At 41.3% G+C, this 17,482-nt stretch overlaps 1 protein-coding gene across 4 annotated transcripts in view; it reads right to left on the bottom strand.

Annotated features, from left to right (window-relative positions):
• Positions 1 to 372: 372 nt before the first annotated feature.
• Positions 373 to 17,482, bottom strand: part of LOC117351682 (LON peptidase N-terminal domain and RING finger protein 3-like) — a 28,235-nt gene continuing 11,125 nt past the window's right edge. For 3 of the 4 annotated variants that reach the window (XM_033927335.1, XM_033927337.1, XM_033927336.1), the window contains exons 4-9: positions 16,414 to 16,528; positions 15,354 to 15,475; positions 11,898 to 12,056; positions 7,543 to 7,708; positions 6,241 to 6,390; positions 373 to 1,036 (exon numbers count right to left, since the gene is read on the bottom strand). In XM_033927335.1, the coding sequence (XP_033783226.1) occupies positions 881 to 1,036; positions 6,241 to 6,390; positions 7,543 to 7,708; positions 11,898 to 12,056; positions 15,354 to 15,475; positions 16,414 to 16,528 (868 nt within the window). In that variant the 3' untranslated portion in view covers positions 373 to 880. The remainder of the gene's footprint in view (positions 1,037 to 6,240; positions 6,391 to 7,542; positions 7,709 to 11,897; positions 12,057 to 15,353; positions 15,476 to 16,413; positions 16,529 to 17,482) is intronic. The other variant, XM_033927338.1, reaches the window with a different exon arrangement.

The following is a 17,482-nucleotide window of genomic DNA, read 5'->3' as shown; positions in this document are numbered from 1 at the left end:
TAAAATGGTCAGTGATCTTCATCTTAAGGTGTATAGGGACAGACTTAAAGATCTCAATCTGTATACTCTGGAGGAAAGTGAGAGAGGGGAGATATGATAGAGATGTTTAAATACCTACATGATGTAAACTAAACCTTAGGTTTGTATACCGCACCATCTCCACAAGCGTAGAGCTCGGCACGGTTTACAGGTTTAAATGTGCATGAGTCGAGTCTCTTTCATTTGAAAGGAAGCCCTGGAATGAGAGGACATAGAATGAAGTTAAGAGGTGATTGGCTCAGGAGTAATCTAAGGAAGTATTTTTTTTACAGAAAGGGTGGTAGATGCATGGAATGGTCTCCCGGAAGAGATGGTGGAGACAGAGACTGTGTCTGAATTCAAGAAAGCATGGGCTAGGCACGTGGGATCTCTTAGAGAGAGGAAGAGATAATGGTTACTGCGGATTAGCAAACTGGATGGGCCATTGTTTCTATGTTTCTGTAGGCCAGTCCTTGCCAATTTGGACATGTACTGTAAATTCTGATTTGGATATCCTTTCTAAAATGCCACTCATTATTTGCTATAAGACTCATTGAGTAAAAATGGACCCTATAGCAAATAACATGCCTTACCTGTTAGTAAATGACCCCCATATTAAGGGATTGTTAATAGACTGGGATTCCTAGTATAGTCATCTGCATCCAGGACTCTTATGTTCAAATGCAGAGTTTGCCCAACTTCCCCAGCCAATGTCCACAAAATAAATTCATTTAAATTAATAGTAAAACTGAAATTAAGTTTTTTCACTCAAAAATATCCAAGATAAAATTGACAAAGTGATGGATTTTTGCTTTTCTTCCACCTCCTTTTCGTCTCCTTCCACAGGATGGCTTGGTTCATCTTAAGTATGGATCTGCAGAAAGACGTCTAGGATACGTTTCATATGAATAAGACGGTCCTTGAGAGAAGTCATTGAGAGAATCAGCATCTGATAGGCTGAGTCCAGCGGTAAGATGGACAGAAGCCACCAACACCAGGCAGGTCCATCTGGAGAAGCCTGATAATGAGAAAAAAGAAGAAGAAATTCTACGTAATGATTGCTTTCAGTATTTTCAGATTGCAATCCTGGCTTTTTTTTTTTTTTTTAATGCATATATAGATAATAGAAGGGTCTGAGGGTCTATTAGCATTGAAACTTCTTTTGCTTATTCTGTTGACAAGTGTGAGTCTACGGAAAAGGGTATAGAGGATATATCCTTTTCCTATCGATACATGTTTAACTTTTCTTGCACAAAAGTTCATAGTATAAATTGATAGTGCAGTTCACCAATTATTTTTTTATGTAATCACACAACCACCCCCCCAAGGCCCCCCCCCCCCCAATAAACGTGCCTCTTTGCTCTTTAGTGACCTTGTAAACAATACAAAAATGGACCTCGAAATCCAAAAGGATAGCTGTTGTCAAAGTGCATGACTCCACTAGAGAGTCTATTTTTAATCATAGGTTCGCTCCGGAAACAGACCTAAGATTAGGGGAGTTTTTTCTCTCTGCTCTGTTTGTCCTTTGTAGGCCTTGTATGTCCTTTGTAAAATAAATAAAAAAATCTTGTAGCTGACACACAAATTCCTTCATCTCTCAGAATCGCAATATCTAGCAGCCAGACTACATTACCATACACCAACATGTGCCCTGTGCTCGAGCCAAAAATACCTGCTGTAAATACCCTCCTTCAGAGACATTAAATACAAAAGCGTCAGGACAAGAATGTTCTCAGTGAGGGCTCCAAGGTGGTGGAACTCCCTTCTGAAGGAATTAAAACTAGAAAGGGATAAAGACCATCCTCTTCACAGACTACTTTAACTAATAATGCAAGATAGAGGAGATAGCTGTCTAGTCTCTACTAGGAACACGATAGGATGAGCACAGTGGAGATACCCAGAATTGCTGAGGATATGATAAACAAAGTACAGATAACTAGAATTATCAGGATGTATGCAAATCTAAGAGGAACATATAACATGATACAGATATTAGGTATGCAAATAAGTAGAATTTAGTATGAACATAGTACATGATACTAGTATTACATGTGTATATACGTAGGATGATTGATTATGGTATAAATATGTCTGTGTTGAAAACCATCTCATAAAATGCTAACTCTGTATTGTAACACCTTTACAGAAGCTCATGTAAACCACTCCAAATTAACTCCCCAGTCATTAGTAGTGGTTTAGAAGCTTTCAATAAACAATAAAACGGGGAAATACATATAGATTCCAAACCACACTCCCTTCAGATCTCTGTTTGGTATGTAACATGGTCAACGTAGTAAATGATGGCAGATGAAAACCCGAATGGGCCATCCTGTCTGCCCGAACAGACAACCTCTATAATTTAATGTTGTAATTGAAATTGTTCTTAGATATTTCTGGGACAGAAATCCAGCGCTCTGCCCAGTACTGTGCATCTACTGGAGTCTCCATCAAAGCTCACTCCAGCTCACCGAACCCATCCCAGCCCATCCTCAACTGAATGGCTATATACGGAACACAGACCGTGCAAGTCTGCCCAGTACCGGCCTTAGTTCTTCAATATATACCCTTATTTTCTGATGATCATCTGTAGTCATCCCATGCTTTTTTTTTTTTTTTAACACTGCCACCGTTTTCCTCTACACCACCTCCCTCAAGAGCACATTCCAGGCATCCACTACCCTCTCCATAAAGAAGAATTTCCTTACATTACTCTTGAGTCTACCCCACATGTAAAAAGCAGCTTTCTAAAATCACCATTTACGTGTCCAAATGTTTTTGAAATGGAGGCCAAAGTCTTTCATTTCTGGATTAGCTACTCCAGCTTCAGCTCTTCTTCTGTTCACACTGTGTAATTACTGTTGAATTAGATATGAAACGCTTTCCATAGATGTTCCTATATTTAAACTGGCATTAACTAATCCAATTAACTAGTTCGAGACTAATGTCTGAATTAGCAGAAAGCGCTTGAAAAGGCATGAATGAAGAGCATTGGCAGAGCTGAATTGTAGGCCTGCTTTAAACCTTCCCACTTTCTGCTCTACTCTTAGGTACCAGTCGTCTCTCAATTTTACGAGAAGCAGGGTACATTAAAGGAACTGAAGTTAGTCCAATGATGTTATTTAGGGACTATAATATCTCTTAAGAGACTTAAAAAATTTTAGTTCACAAGACAATTTCTAGAAGGCTGTAACATCGCTGTAAATGTACAGTCTCTTCTTTTTGTTAACCGCATTGAACTTCCATGGTATTGCAGTATACAAGAATAAAGTTATTATTATTATTACATAGTTGCAAGTAGGTCAAGTGCCACCGATATTTGCTCTGATCACCACATCATCACATCAATCTCTGGTTAATGCTGGAATGGAGTGGGACAGAGTCAAAGTTATCTGGGCACCACTATTATTGAATGTGCAGGACCCGCTGTTGGTGGCCTGAAGAGGAAGAGAGAGGCTGCATAGGCTCGGGGGGGGGGGGGAAAGAAGGAAAAGAGGCTGCACAGGCTGAGGGGTGGCAAGGGCAGTCTGTGGACAGACCCATCTAGGCCTTGCCTGTAGTTACACCCCTGATACCCAGGACTGTCCTGAGCCAGAAATGTGCGACACACCCTCTAGAACTCCTATCCTGCCCGCTGTGTCACAGCCAAGCAGGAAAGGCAATGGGCAGGACAAATTTTGGAGCCTACACCTCCCTTATACCCTGTGCGGCTGCACTGCCTACAATTAGCTCACCACGGTCCTGCCACTAGCCAGATAGATATGTGTGGATATCACGCAGTCTAACTTATTAGGGGCTCATTATATGCACAATGTATATAAATATCTATATGCATTCTCTGCAACTCTAATGTAATTGTAAAATCTAAATTAAACTGATGGCAGACCAATTTCTAAAATTTTATTTTAACAAGAATAAAATTACTGATCCATTAGTTGATTAGAACTTGCTAGGCCAAACTCAACTTTCTGGTCTTTGTCCAAAGCAAACCAAGCCAATGATTAAACATCCATTTTAATAAAGACAAAAAGTGTGTCTTAGATTTATTTTGCCTTCAGTGAATACCATACAATTAATTCTTACAGTTCACATGTATAAGCTACACTAGTACTTGTGATACTGAGAATCAAATGGCATAATTTAATATAGTATAATTTAATTATGCCGTTATCGGAAAACTTAGGCATCAGATCGGGGGGGGGGGGAGGGGAGCCACAGGGATCATGGCCTCCCCAAAAATTGGTGATCAGAGTCAGTTATGTCTCTACTCCCCCATCCACTGATGAAAACAAAAACAAAAAACTGTGAATACAGATAATTTATTAAACACTGACATATAAAAACATGAAAATTCAATTAAAAAAGTACAATGATAAAAAATACTGTGATAAAAAAAACCAACCGGACTCTACACAGTCCGTGTTTCGGCGAACACGCCTTCCTCAGGGGTCCAATGGTTTGCAAACTCACATATAAAGAATTGGACTGAAAACAGTCTATTGTCTTTAAACCTGTGAGCAAAGAACACCGCAGACAAGCTGAAGGAGCAAAAAAAATGCCCATCTGCAGTAACCATTATCTCTCTCCTTATTGGCTAAGGCTCTTAACATTTGCATCTCCTTTTCCTATAGGCTAAGGCTCTTTACACCTGCATTGAGAAACATTGTAACATGATGGTAGATAAATGCCAAATGGCTCATCTAGTCTGTCCAACAAAGAAAAATGGGGAGACCCAATAATCCACAGTGAAAACAATCCACCGATGAAAACAAAAACAAAAAACTGTGGATACAGATGTTCTGGAGATAATTTATTAAACACTAACATATAAAACCATGAAAATTCAATGAAAAAAGTACAATGATAAAAAATACAGTGATAAAAATCCAACCGGACCCTATATGGTCCGTGTTTCAGCGAACACGCCTTCCTCAGGGGTCCAATGGTTTGCAAACTCACATATAAAGAATTGGACTTTAAACATGTGAGCAAAGAACACCGCAGACAAGCTGAAGTAGCAAAAAAATCCATTGCCTCTCCCCAACTCCCAAAGTGTGCTGCCAAACCTAGGGCAAAGAACAGGGTCGTCTCCTGAACCTCTGATGGCTTTTCTTTACTTGTTATTTCTATCCCTTCTCTAACCATACAGACTCTGGTAGGTGGCAGACCACAGAAGAACTTGGCCCTCTTGGAGAATGAGGTTTCATTGAGCCTAGATCTGTATAGCCCACCAAGAGAACTGCAGCAGCACAGGGTTGGGGACAGATTTGGCCTTCATCTCTCAGGGAAAGGAAGAAAGTTTACATTTTATTGCTCCAAATGCTGCAGCCAATGAGAGAGCTCTGAAGTTTGAACAAGTGACTGGTGGGGGTTGAGGCCTCAAGCCTGAGAGCTGAGGAGGTATGGATCGGCTCCTGTACATTAGAGGTGAATAGGTCCTTGTGAGGGGGTCAGGGATTCTCCTTCACGAAGGACACTGCTAGTTTATCAATGGGTAGCAGAGGGCATGAACCATTAGTGGGTAAACTAAAGGATCCAAGACGCATTGAGCTCTGTAGCTCAACCCTCATCCAGCAGGTGGCGCTGAACTGCATGAACAGGCTACCTTATTGAGTCATGGGGTGGGACCCAGGCAGGAGGAAAGTCATATGCTCAGTCTGGAGCTCATTCAGGGAGGTCTCCGTGGGCAAGAAGCCCTAGAGAGAGAAAGGGTTCAGGGAAGAAACCTGAGCCTGTGAACAAATAAAAGTGTTTCATTATACCTTCCAAGAATGTCCAGAGTGTATATATGTGTATGAGTACACAGGGGTTATTGGAGAACCTGGACAGGAGCACTGTAGGTGCTGGTCATGTGACGTGAGATGACCACTCAGCCCATTCACAGTCTTCTTCCTCGTTGTCAAATCTACAGTCCTCTGTGACACTAGGAACTCAATTAGTGAAGTCTCCGTTGTCAACACAAATGTTGCTGCCAGTCTCACAGAGGAGCACAGTTTACTCCTTCTCCCAGGGAAAGACAAGAAATACCTACAAATCTACTAGTTCCCGATGAGGAAAAAATAACTCTCAAAAGTCTGTCAAAGGTAAAATAAGTCAGTCCAATAAAATGGTATTATCTACAGCTTGGTTGTTGACCCTTATTTCCACAAATCCAAGTGGATTCACACAGCATTGCATTTCTCGGCTCAGAAAGAAACAAATGCACAGTTTCTTTCACATAATTACCTGGATATCATCATCTTTGGCAGGCAGAGGTCCACAGGACAAGAAAATTTGGCTGGAGTAGTCCTCTCTATCTTCAGATAGCCACCTTTCCACCTGCTGGTATGTATGATCATGCAATCTGTGCAACTCAGCAAGCTCATCGCCTTCCACCTGAACCAAGAAAGGAGTGAAGAGAAAGAGAGAGATACAGGCAAGTCAAGAAACATAAAGAAGATGGGCACACCAAGGGAAAATAAACAGAAGAAAAAGATGGTGAGAACAGTGATAGTTAGGAACATAGCATAAAGTAAAAAGAAGAGCAGATTGAGAGTGAAAAGGAGAAAAAGAGAAATTGAAAATGAAGAAGAAAGAAGGAAGAGAGGGAGTGAAAAATGTAGGAAGAAACATGGAATTCAAATCACCATTTCACTGCTAGTCATTTACTCAAGGAAAATTGTTGATCTGGAGATCTTCCTTGCTTTGCATGCAATGAAATGGCACCTACCATTGCATCAAGTTCCAGGTAATCAACATTGATTGACTTGGAGACTTAGGGATCCTTTTACAAAGCTGTGGAAGCGAGTCCCAGGAACTGAATAGACTGCGTCACAGTTGCTGTCCCAGGAATTGCTACCATGGCTTTGGATAAGGAGCCTTTGGTGACATCTTAAAAGAAGGCCATTCCATGTCAAGTGGTTCAATTTCAAGGAGGGTCCCCACTCAACATCTTCTGTGGATACATAAAAGTGACTCAAATAAAGATGCCCCTAACTCTGGACTTAGCTGAGAGAAGATCACGTCCCACAAGTTTGGTTATCCTCTCCTGAAAAAATGTCATCAGTTTCTGAGATGGTTGAGTGAGGAGCTCTGGATCATTTGACATGGAATGACCCAAGACCAGCTTTTGGTGTCTCCAAGGAACATCCGTGTGGTCAAAAAATTGACTAGGAATCTGTACAAGACTAAAATATGTTCCACTGATTCAGTAGTTGAAATATGTGGATATTCTCAAGGCTGTTTTAAACTTTAAATTCAGATCCTGTTGAGGATCCAGTTATCACAAGATTTTCTCTTATAAATGCATAACGAGAAGAAATGTATTTAAAAATCCTATGACACTTCTCAGAAAGGTGGATCGAGCAACTTATCCTCATCCAATTCCTCTTTTCCATCTTTCTCAGTGCCCAACTCAGAGGTAGTTACACTTTCAATAGCCTGTAGAATTTGAAGATAGTCAATAAATTCACATGAAGTTGGGCAGAACATTGGTAACTAAACAAAAAAAAATGTCTGATCTACCATTAGCAAAGAAAGTGCACGAGCTACCTTTTTATCTTCCAAGTATTCTATATCAGCAGTGTGGTATCCATCTCTCTGGCCTCGCCTCAGTACCCGGAAACGCTGCCTTCCTATTGTCTCGACATGAGAGCGCCCATCAGCCAAATATGCCACAGTCTGAATTTCCAACATACAACCAAAATCTGCAAAACTGTTAAGACAATAAGAAGGAAAGTTATTCAACACCACATTATACCATCCAGTCACGTTTACGGAATATTCCTAGTGAATATGAATGGACATCTGTGTGCACTACCCAAATATGTATATATATCTCATGTATATTAATAACAGAAGAAAAGCTATGTTGGGTTAGACCAAGAGCTATTAAGCCCAGTATACCGTCCCCAACAGCAGCTAGCCTGGCAGATCTCAAAAAGTAGATCTATTTCTTATAACTTATGGAGGAGAGTGTGGTGTAGTGGTTAGAGCTACAGCCTCAGTGCCCTGAGATAGCAGTGCCCTAAGAGACCCTAGGCAAGTCACTTAGTCCTCCACTGCCCTAGGTACATTAGATAGAGTGTAAGCCCACAGGGACAGATAGGGAAAAATGCTTGATTGTAAACCACTTAATACACTTTGTCCAAGTGGTATATAAAAATCCCTTTCCCTTCCCTAACTCAAGAGAAATCAATGGCACAAATTGAGAACAGCAATGTATAGGCCAGGCACAGTTACCTATGTGACATTTACGTGCTAGATGCTAGTCACATGGTGGCATTCTATAAATAGCAATCAAAAATGGATGCCAGATGAAGAATGGATATTAAAAATGTTTTTTAAAAAATAAAAACAAGGAGTTCCTGGGTTTGAAAATTCAAGTATTCCCAGATGATAATAAAGAAACTCAGAATCGTAGACGACAATTTCTTTTGTTGAAATCAGGAGTTGCGCAGTTGGGTGGTGTTTTCTTCTTGCGCTTTCCACATAAATGTATAGTAAGGTATCGTGATAATAAATATGTGTTTTTTGAACCGGCCCAACTTACAGCTTTCTTGACGCTGAAACGCTTGGAAAAGGAAGGCACAATAGTGGACTTGACTAATAGAATACAAGCTCCTTAACCCAGACACTAGATACCTGTTTCTTGTATAGGATTTATTATTTGAATTTCCTTAAAGTTCACTCATAAATTCTTGGATCCAATATGAGGACTTGAGATTGTTTGAATAGAGAATCTATTGTGAAAAATTATTTTTCTTTTTTTAAAAAAGAAAAGTATAATCAGACAATCTTTCTGTACAAAATGTTTGATTTTGTTAAAATTTAAAACTGATAAATAAATAAAGTAAAAAAAAAAAAAAAATGGATGCCAAAAAAGTACTATTGGTATCAAGTACTATTCTATAAATGGCATGCAGCCTTTATAGAATTCTATATACAGTACCTAAAACATAGGTGCCATGGAACGCAGCACATAGCGCATGCCAATCTTAAGCTAGGCACTCTTAATCATACCTAGTGGCACCTAAAGTGGACAGGTACCGGTAGGCATCTGATCCATAGGTACACCCTTCTTATGCCAGGGTTTTCTTGGCCTAAATATCAACGCCTAAGTCCAAAACAGGCACCTACGCACAAAATACGCCCACGATCTACCCCAACCACGCCTGTTTCCTGACATGTGCCTTGGACAAGGCGCTGACCTGAAAGTAGTAAGCGTCTACCGATCTAAGCGCCTACCGTCCAATTAATTTTCATTTAAGCCAATTATGAGGTGCTAATTGATTCTTATCAGCGCCAATTAAGCTTTTTTAAAAAATAATTAAACCCTCTCCCCCTTCCTTTTATGAAGCTGTGTTAGGCTTTTGTATTGCTGGCTGTGGTGGTAAAAGTTCTGATAGTCATAGAATTCCTTTGAGCGTCGCAGCAAATATCGCCGCAACCGGCTATTAAAAAAAGCCTAACGCGGCTTCATAAAAGGAGGTCTAAGCTATGCGCCTAGATTGGCTAGGCGTGCCGATGGAGGCACCTAACTTTTAGGCATCTTTTATAGAACTGCTTAACACCAAAGTACTGTGCGCTCTATACTGGATACAGGAGACTCTCAGTTAACCAGCACCCACGGGGATTGATAGATGCTAGATCAGGGATTTCAAAGTCCCTCCTTGAGGGCCGCAATCCAGTCGGGTTTTCAGGATTTCCCCAATGAATATGCATGAGATCTATTTCCATGCACTGCTTTCATTGTATGCTAATAGATTCATGGATATTCATTAGGGAAATCCTGAAAACCCGACTGGATTCCAGCCCTCGAAGACCGGAGCTGCCCATGTCTGACCTAAACCCTTGACTATTGCTGTAGGACAGGGATCTCAAAGTCCCTTCTTGAGTCGGGTTTTCAGGATTTCCCCAATGAATATGCATGAGATCTATTTGCATGTACTGCTTTCATTGTATGCTAATAGATTCATGCATATTCATTAGGGAAATCCTGAAAACCCGACTGGATTCCAGCCCTCGAAGACCGGAGTTGCCCATGTCTGACCTAAACCCTTGACTATTGCTGTAGGACAGGGATCTCAAAGTCCCTTCTTGAGTCGGGTTTTCAGGATTTCCCCAATGAATATGCATGAGATCTATTTACATGCACTGCTTTCATTGTATGCTAATAGATTCATGCATATTCATTAGGGAAATCCTGAAAACCCGACTGGATTCCAGCCCTCGAAGACCGGAGTTGCCCATGTCTGACCTAAACCCTTGACTATTGCTGTAGGACAGGGATCTCAAAGTCCCTTCTTGAGTCGGGTTTTCAGGATTTCCCCAATGAATATGCATTGAAAGCAGTGCATGCACATAGATCTCATGCATATTCATTGGGGGAAATCCTGAAAACCCGACTGGATTGCGGCCCTCAAGGAGGGACTTTGAGACCCCTGTGCTAGATAGATGTAGTTTCTGGTTGTTTGAGAATCACTATTAAAAATAGGCCTAATTCAGAAAAACTGCACAAAACACACTTACTCACTATACAATTATTACATTAAACAATCATTTTCTCCCATCCTCATCTTCATTCTTAATATAATAATACATATGATGTGATTACAAACTATAAATAAATAATTTAACTATTCAAAATACATTACCCACCCTCCCTGGATGTGTAAGGAAATCTAATGATAAAGAAAGAAACATGACCCTTATTATAATGCAATAGAATTAGTCAATGGACTCCATACATCATTAAAGGATTTACGGTGTCAGGTCAAAAGCGCGCCGGGACAAAGGCGCGCCCAGACAATTGAGCGCAGCGCGGAGGAGCGCGCCGCTCAAAATTACTGTTTTTAGGGCTCTGACGGGGGGGGGGTCGAACCCCCCCACTTTACTTAATAGACATCGCGCCGCGTTGTGGGGGGTTTGGGGGGTTGTAACCCCTCACATTTTACTGAAAACTTCACTTTTTCCCTGTTTTTAGGGAAAAAGTTAAGTTTACAGTAAAATGTGGAGGGTTACAACCCCCCAAACCCCCCATAACGCCGGCGCGATGTCTATTAAGTAAAGTGGGGGGGTTCCCCAACAAAAACCCCCGTCGGAGCCCCTAAAAACAGTAATTTTGAGCGGTGCGCGCCTCCACGCTGCGCTCAATTGTCCGGGCGCGCCGTTGTCTATGAACCAGGATTTACTAGTCCCCAAACGTTTCACCATCATCCTTTCAAACACACCTTTACCCACCAAAAAGTGAAATTGATTCTATCATGATTTTTCAAATTCTGTGTAATCAATTTAACAGCTATTCCCCGTCATAATCAGGAAATTACAGATTCATAAGATCAGGGATTAGCTGCTTCAAGAATGAGATTAATGTGTCCCCAAATTGACTTCCAGAAACCAAGTATCAATGGACAAAAATATAACAGATGATCCAAAGTCCCACAGGGATTTTTTTTAATTGTGATATTATTTTTAAATTTATGACTGCTCCCTACCTGCATTAGTGAGAACTGTGAGCAGTTTATATCTTCTGGAAATTAGTCTGTGAAGGAGCAATCAAGGTTCATAGACAAAATCGCGCGAGACAACGGCACGCAGACAACTGAGCACAAGGTTGACGGCGTGCCGAAGAAAAGCACTATTTTAAAGGGTTCTGACAGGGGGTGTTGGTGGGGAACCCTCCTATTTTACTTAACAGACATCGCGCTGGCATTGTGGGGGGCTTGGGGGGTTTTAACCCCCCTCATTATACTTGAAACCGAACTTTTTGCCTGTTTTTGTCTCGCGCGATTTAGTCCCGTCACCGCAATTAAAGAGCAGTCTTCACCTACGCTTTTATTCATTTTTCACGGAAATAAAACACGCTAGACTAAGAAAAAGAAACACCTCAGTCACTGGCTCACCCTTTGGAGTTCTCATAGATACACATGCCAAATCTCTTTGTGCCAGTCTCTTGGCATCGGCGCATCATCAGGCGATACCGGGGTTCAAATACATGCAGTGGGCACAAGATTCCTGGGAATGCCATGGTGCAGACAAATATTGGGATGTTTGTGGTCAAGCTGGAGGTGGAATGGAAAGGAAATGAGAATTCTCAATCAGGTTTTAGATAACAATTTAGTACAGAAACTGTCCTGGCACCAATAATAGATTACTTCAACAACCTTCTCAGTAAAGTTAAAAGCGCTCTCATCTTGCAGTTCGATCTAAGTAGTGCATTTGACTTGGTAGATCATGTTAAATTATTGGAGTGCCTGGATATCTTCGGGATCCAAGGCAAAGTACATTCCTCGTTTCAAGGATTTCTTAAATCCCGTTCATTCTAGATAAAGTTTAATAACGATAGCTCCAGTACTTGGAAGAATCCTTGTGGGGGGCTCCCCAAGGTTCACTCAATGACAATGAAGATGAAAGCGAGGTAATTCAAATCTTGGTAAAGCAAAACTCCACCTCACTCTATGAGAAAATGGAAAAAATTTTCTTTTTCTTTCTTTAACACTTGCTGAGTTCTATCATCTTCCAATCTATCCAGAAGTAAGACAAACCAGAGCAGATTGAGTTCCTGAGATGTGAGGACGCTGAAAAAAGAGCGCCTACTGTGAACCCTTGAGAAAGCCCGGTTAGGGCGAAACGGGTCCCGTCGGGATGTGCTCAGCAATTCTACCTTCAAAATAAATGATTGTATTATCAGTTGATGCTGGTTTGTCTTACTTCTGGATAGATTGGAAGATGATAGAACTAAGCAAGTGTTAAAGAAAGAAAAATAAAAAAATAAAATTTTTTTCCATTTTCTCATAGAGTGAGGTGGAGTTTTGCTTTACCAAGGCTCCCCAAGGTTCACCACTTTCTCCTACTTTATTCAAAGTATATCTTTCCTCCCTTGCCTCAAGATTAAACAACATAGGACTCAGACTTTTCAGCTACGCCAATGACATCACGATTATCATTCCTGACAGTACAACCATTTCTAACATAACCCACGCTGTAGAATCCACGCTATAGAAGTTGGCCTTAACGCTTTGGAGTCCTTTATGATAGAATTTAAACGGAAATCAAATCATGAAAAGACAAAGGTCTCCTTTTACGAAGCCACGTTAGCGGCTTTAGCGCGCGCGGCTTTTAATCATGCACTAACCCCCACGCTAGCCGAAAAACTACCGCCTGCTCAAAAGGAGGCGGTAGCGGCTAGCATGTCCGGCAGTTTAGCGCGCGGTATTACACGCGTTAAACCACTACCGCGCCTTCATAAAAGGAGCCCAAAAATTCTTTATAGCCTCTTCTCGAAAGACAACTCCTGAACCTACCATTACTATAAATACCACTCAATATACGATGCATTCCTCGCTTAAAATTTGGGGAATTGTCTTAGATCAAAATTTAACTATGAAAAATCAGATTGATGCCTTAGTTCGTAAGGGGTATTACACACTTTGGAAACTGCGCACCATCAGACCATATTTCAATACTCCTGCATTTAAAATTTTGGTTCAATCACTATTACTAAATCAATTGGATTATTGTAACATCATTAACTTTGCTAATACTAAGAAAAATATTAATAGACTGAGACTTATTCAAAACACCGCTGGGAGACTCATTTTTGGACTGAAGAAATTTAACTATGTGACACCCTTCTATCAGGAATTGCACTGGCTCCCTAAGGAGGACAAAGGCGCGCCCAGACAATTGAGCACAGCGCGGAGGCGCGCACCGCTCAAAATTTCTGTTTTTAGGGCTCTGACGGGGGTGTGTGGGGGGGAACCCCCCCCACTTTACTTAATAGACATTGCGCCGCGTTGTGGGGACGTTGTGGGGGGTGTGGGGGGTTCTAACCCCCCACATTTTACTGAAAACTTAACTTTTTCCCTGTTTTTAGGGAAAAAGTTAAGTTTACAGTAAAATGTGGAGGGTTACAACCCCCTAAACCCCCCATAACGCCGGCGCGATGTCTATTAAGTAAAGTGGGGGGGTTCCCCAACAAAACCCCCCGTCGGAGCCCTAAAAACAGTAATTTTGAGCGGCGCGCGCGCTGCGCTCAATTGTCTGGGCGCGCCTTTGTCTTTCGCGCCGTTGTCTATGAACCGTCTCCAAGATGCTGAGTGTCTCTTTGCCTTATGGATAGGAGCCTGGTTCTGGGATGGTTCTCCACAAAGATACTGAAATTGTTTTTTCATATTTTGTGAAGAGGACTCTTCACTAGGGTTGCCAGATTTTACTGATATCCTCTTGCCCGAAGCGATTTAGAGGTGGCTTTTCAAAACCCGGACAAAGTGCCAGGTTTTGAAAAGCCGTCCAGACCCCCAGACGTGTCCTCAAAAGGAGGACATGTCTGGAGGAAAAATATGGACGTTTGGTAACCCTACCCTTCACTTTACTGGAGATTAGAGGGGGGGGGAGAAACTCTCAGTGGGACTACTGAGCAACTGAAATTGCCTTCAGAGTCTGCTCAAAAAGTCTGAATAGACGTTTATCAAAAGACGAATGTGTTTTTCATGCTGTAGAGAGGGATTGATTGCTGAAGATTTGAAATTTTGGCCAATATAATTGTTTTATCTGTACTCTTTTTCATCTTTTCTGTGCTATGCTGAGCGGAGTAGAACGGATACAAGTGGATCGATTTTTTCACTCCGTCAAAAATTACAAAAACTAGGGGACACTCGATGAAAGTGCAGGGAAATACTTTTAAAAGCAATAGGAGGAAATATTTTTTCACTCAGAGAATAGTTAAGCTGTGGAATGCATCACTAGAGGTTGTGGTAAGAGCGAATAGTGTAGCTGGTTTTAAGAAGGGTTTGGACAAATTCCAGGAGGAAAAGTCCTTAGTCTGTTATTAAGACATGGGTGAAGCCTCTGCTTGCCCTGGATCGGTAGCATGGAATGCTGCTACTCTTTGGGTTTTAGCCAGGTACTAGTGACCTGGATTGGCCACTGTGAGGATGGACTACTGGACTTGATGAACCATTGGTATGACCCAGTAAGGCTATTCTTATGTTCTTATGCTGCTCTTAGTTTAAAACAAATTCCCAGAACATAGACTATTGCTGAGTGGAGTTTAAGAGCAAATGTTCCTCTAGGCACTGGCCTCCCAGGTATCACTTATCCCATCTCAAGATCTTGTTTTCACAGATACCAAAGCCAGTAAACATTTTTTGCTACAGCCTGTGATGTCCACCCCTTAACCTCCACAGAGATTAATCACACATGAAAAAGGGGTTACACTCAGGTTTTGGAAAGGCAGGTAATCTACAACCCAAATCCACTCCTTAGTCAAAGTTATTGTGGAACGACCCAACATTTGGCTCTGGTTACAGCCAAACATGCTGTCAGTGGATTTACAATGATGAATCAAAAGAACTTACTTTGAAAGTTCTGCCATTTCTGTCTCATGAACTTGTCTCCTGTCTTCGAGCTCTGAAGGGAAAATCACGGACATAATGTTCTCCAATACCATGGTACAGTTGTACTTTCCCACTTTCAGAAACTACGGGAGTAAAAAGGAGATAAATACATTTTTCTAGTCCCCTATGGATGTACAGTACAAATATTGTGGGGTTTTAGATATGTGACACACTACATTTCTAGTCTCTCAGTTAAAATGAATAAGGACAACACCAGGTAGGTAGAAGCCAATGGCTAATCCTGTGGAGGGGGCGGAAAAGGAGTACGTTGAATCCCAAACTAGAACAGTCCTGCTAATAAATGAAGCACCATAATGCTGAAAAAACATCAAAAAAGATATTATATGAACAGGACTGCTCTCATGGTCATTTCAAAGACTGAAACAAAATGGTGTCAGAATTACAATTACCACAACAAAATGAACACCACAGGGTACCAAGGGAAAACCAAAAACAAAACTGTGGATTTGAGGTACTCGAAGTCAAAGTTTATTTCAGTGATTCTTCACAAATAATTTAAATAGTGCAGCAAAAACAATCCGTACAACACACCCTTTTCCTGCACCATTTAAATTATTTGTGAAGAATCATTGACATAAACTTTGACATCAAGTACCTTGAAACCAAAATTTTGATTTTGGTTTTCCCTTAGAACACCAAGTTCCACAGGGACAGGAAAAGAGCTTGCGGAGGTCGGGATGGGAAAATATTTATCCCCTGTGTCATTCTCTAGTTAACAGCTCGTTAACCAATTAGGTGGTGTGTGTGCATCTTGGGCTCGCGCTCAGATTTCGGCACCATATATAGAACTGGGGGGATAATGAGAATGTAAATACAGGTGCCTACTTTATACAACTGCACCCATGATGACTGAAATCAACAGATAAAATCATTATAATTGTCCTTGAATATTGGCCTGTTCTCAGCTCCTCCAAGAGATAATTTTAATGGGTCACCACTGTTTGATCTTTCTTCTGCGCAGTGATGGTACAGTATCTACAAGCCAAGTAGAAATACTTACTTCCTGCAGACTCTGCTTGCAAAGGGGACAGCGGGGCCTGTGGTCCAAGCAGCGTTCCAGACACTCCTTACAGAAGGTGTGACCACAAGGCGTGGCCACAGGCTTATAGAGCATTCTGAATAATGAGAACAGAGGAACATGAAAGGTAAAATAAGGTAAGCTCAGGCACTGATTCACTATCAGTTGTAGAGTTATATTTAGTTTTGAGTATCTATTACAGAGTGTTCTTGTTTAATATTTGCCCTGGATTGGTAGCATGGAATGTTGCTACTCTTTGGGTTTTGGCCAGGTACTAGTGATCTGGATTGGCCACCGTGTGAATGGGCTACTGGACTTAATGGACCTTTGGTCTGACCCAATAAGGCTATTCTTATGTCCTTATGTTAATAGGTAGTGTTGCCCAATTCAACAAAAAAATAATACAGACAATTCTAGAAGTTGGTGCCTGATTCTAAGTTATAGAATAATGGCACTTCCGGTATTTTTCGCTCCATAAGACACACTTTTTCCACCCCCCAAAAAGGGGGTGGAAATAAGGATGCGTCTTAAGGAGCGAATGTAAAAAAAAAGCTCAAAACAACCTGTACCTTTTTTTCCCATCCTGGCGCTATCCGTTCTCCTGCCTCGGTTCCCCTGCTCTCTTCCAGCAGTGGCACAATTTATTTATCACTTTCATATTTCACTATTTATTCTGATTTTTGTACTTTAGCACTATGCACTTTATTTTTTATTTGATATCTTGTTTGAGGGGCGGGGCTTTTTGAGTCGCTACCCCCTATATTTTTCTCTCTCAGGGTTTTTTCACCATGCACTTTAATTATAGAAGAGACAAATGATGTATGTGGCAAAGTTTATTTAGGTTTATTTAAAAACCTGGTGCTGGTCACCTATGAGCCGGGGAAGGTTATCGATATTGTAGTGTCTCATATTTATTTATCTATTCACAGTAACATAGTAAGGGGAGGAGCCAGCGCGGCACACGCGGTGCCGAAGATAGAGAGGAGAGAAGGGGAGCAGGAAGCAGAGGAGGCAGGCAGCGTTGGTGCTGAGCACCGAAGGAAGTAGGAGG

The sequence above is a fragment of the Geotrypetes seraphini genome, chromosome 18 (assembly GCF_902459505.1).
Source record: "Geotrypetes seraphini chromosome 18, aGeoSer1.1, whole genome shotgun sequence".
In the NCBI taxonomy this organism is placed as follows: Eukaryota; Metazoa; Chordata; class Amphibia; order Gymnophiona; family Dermophiidae; genus Geotrypetes; species Geotrypetes seraphini.
Note: the sequence above shows the minus strand (reverse complement) of the source record. Positions and strands in the feature narration are given on the sequence as shown.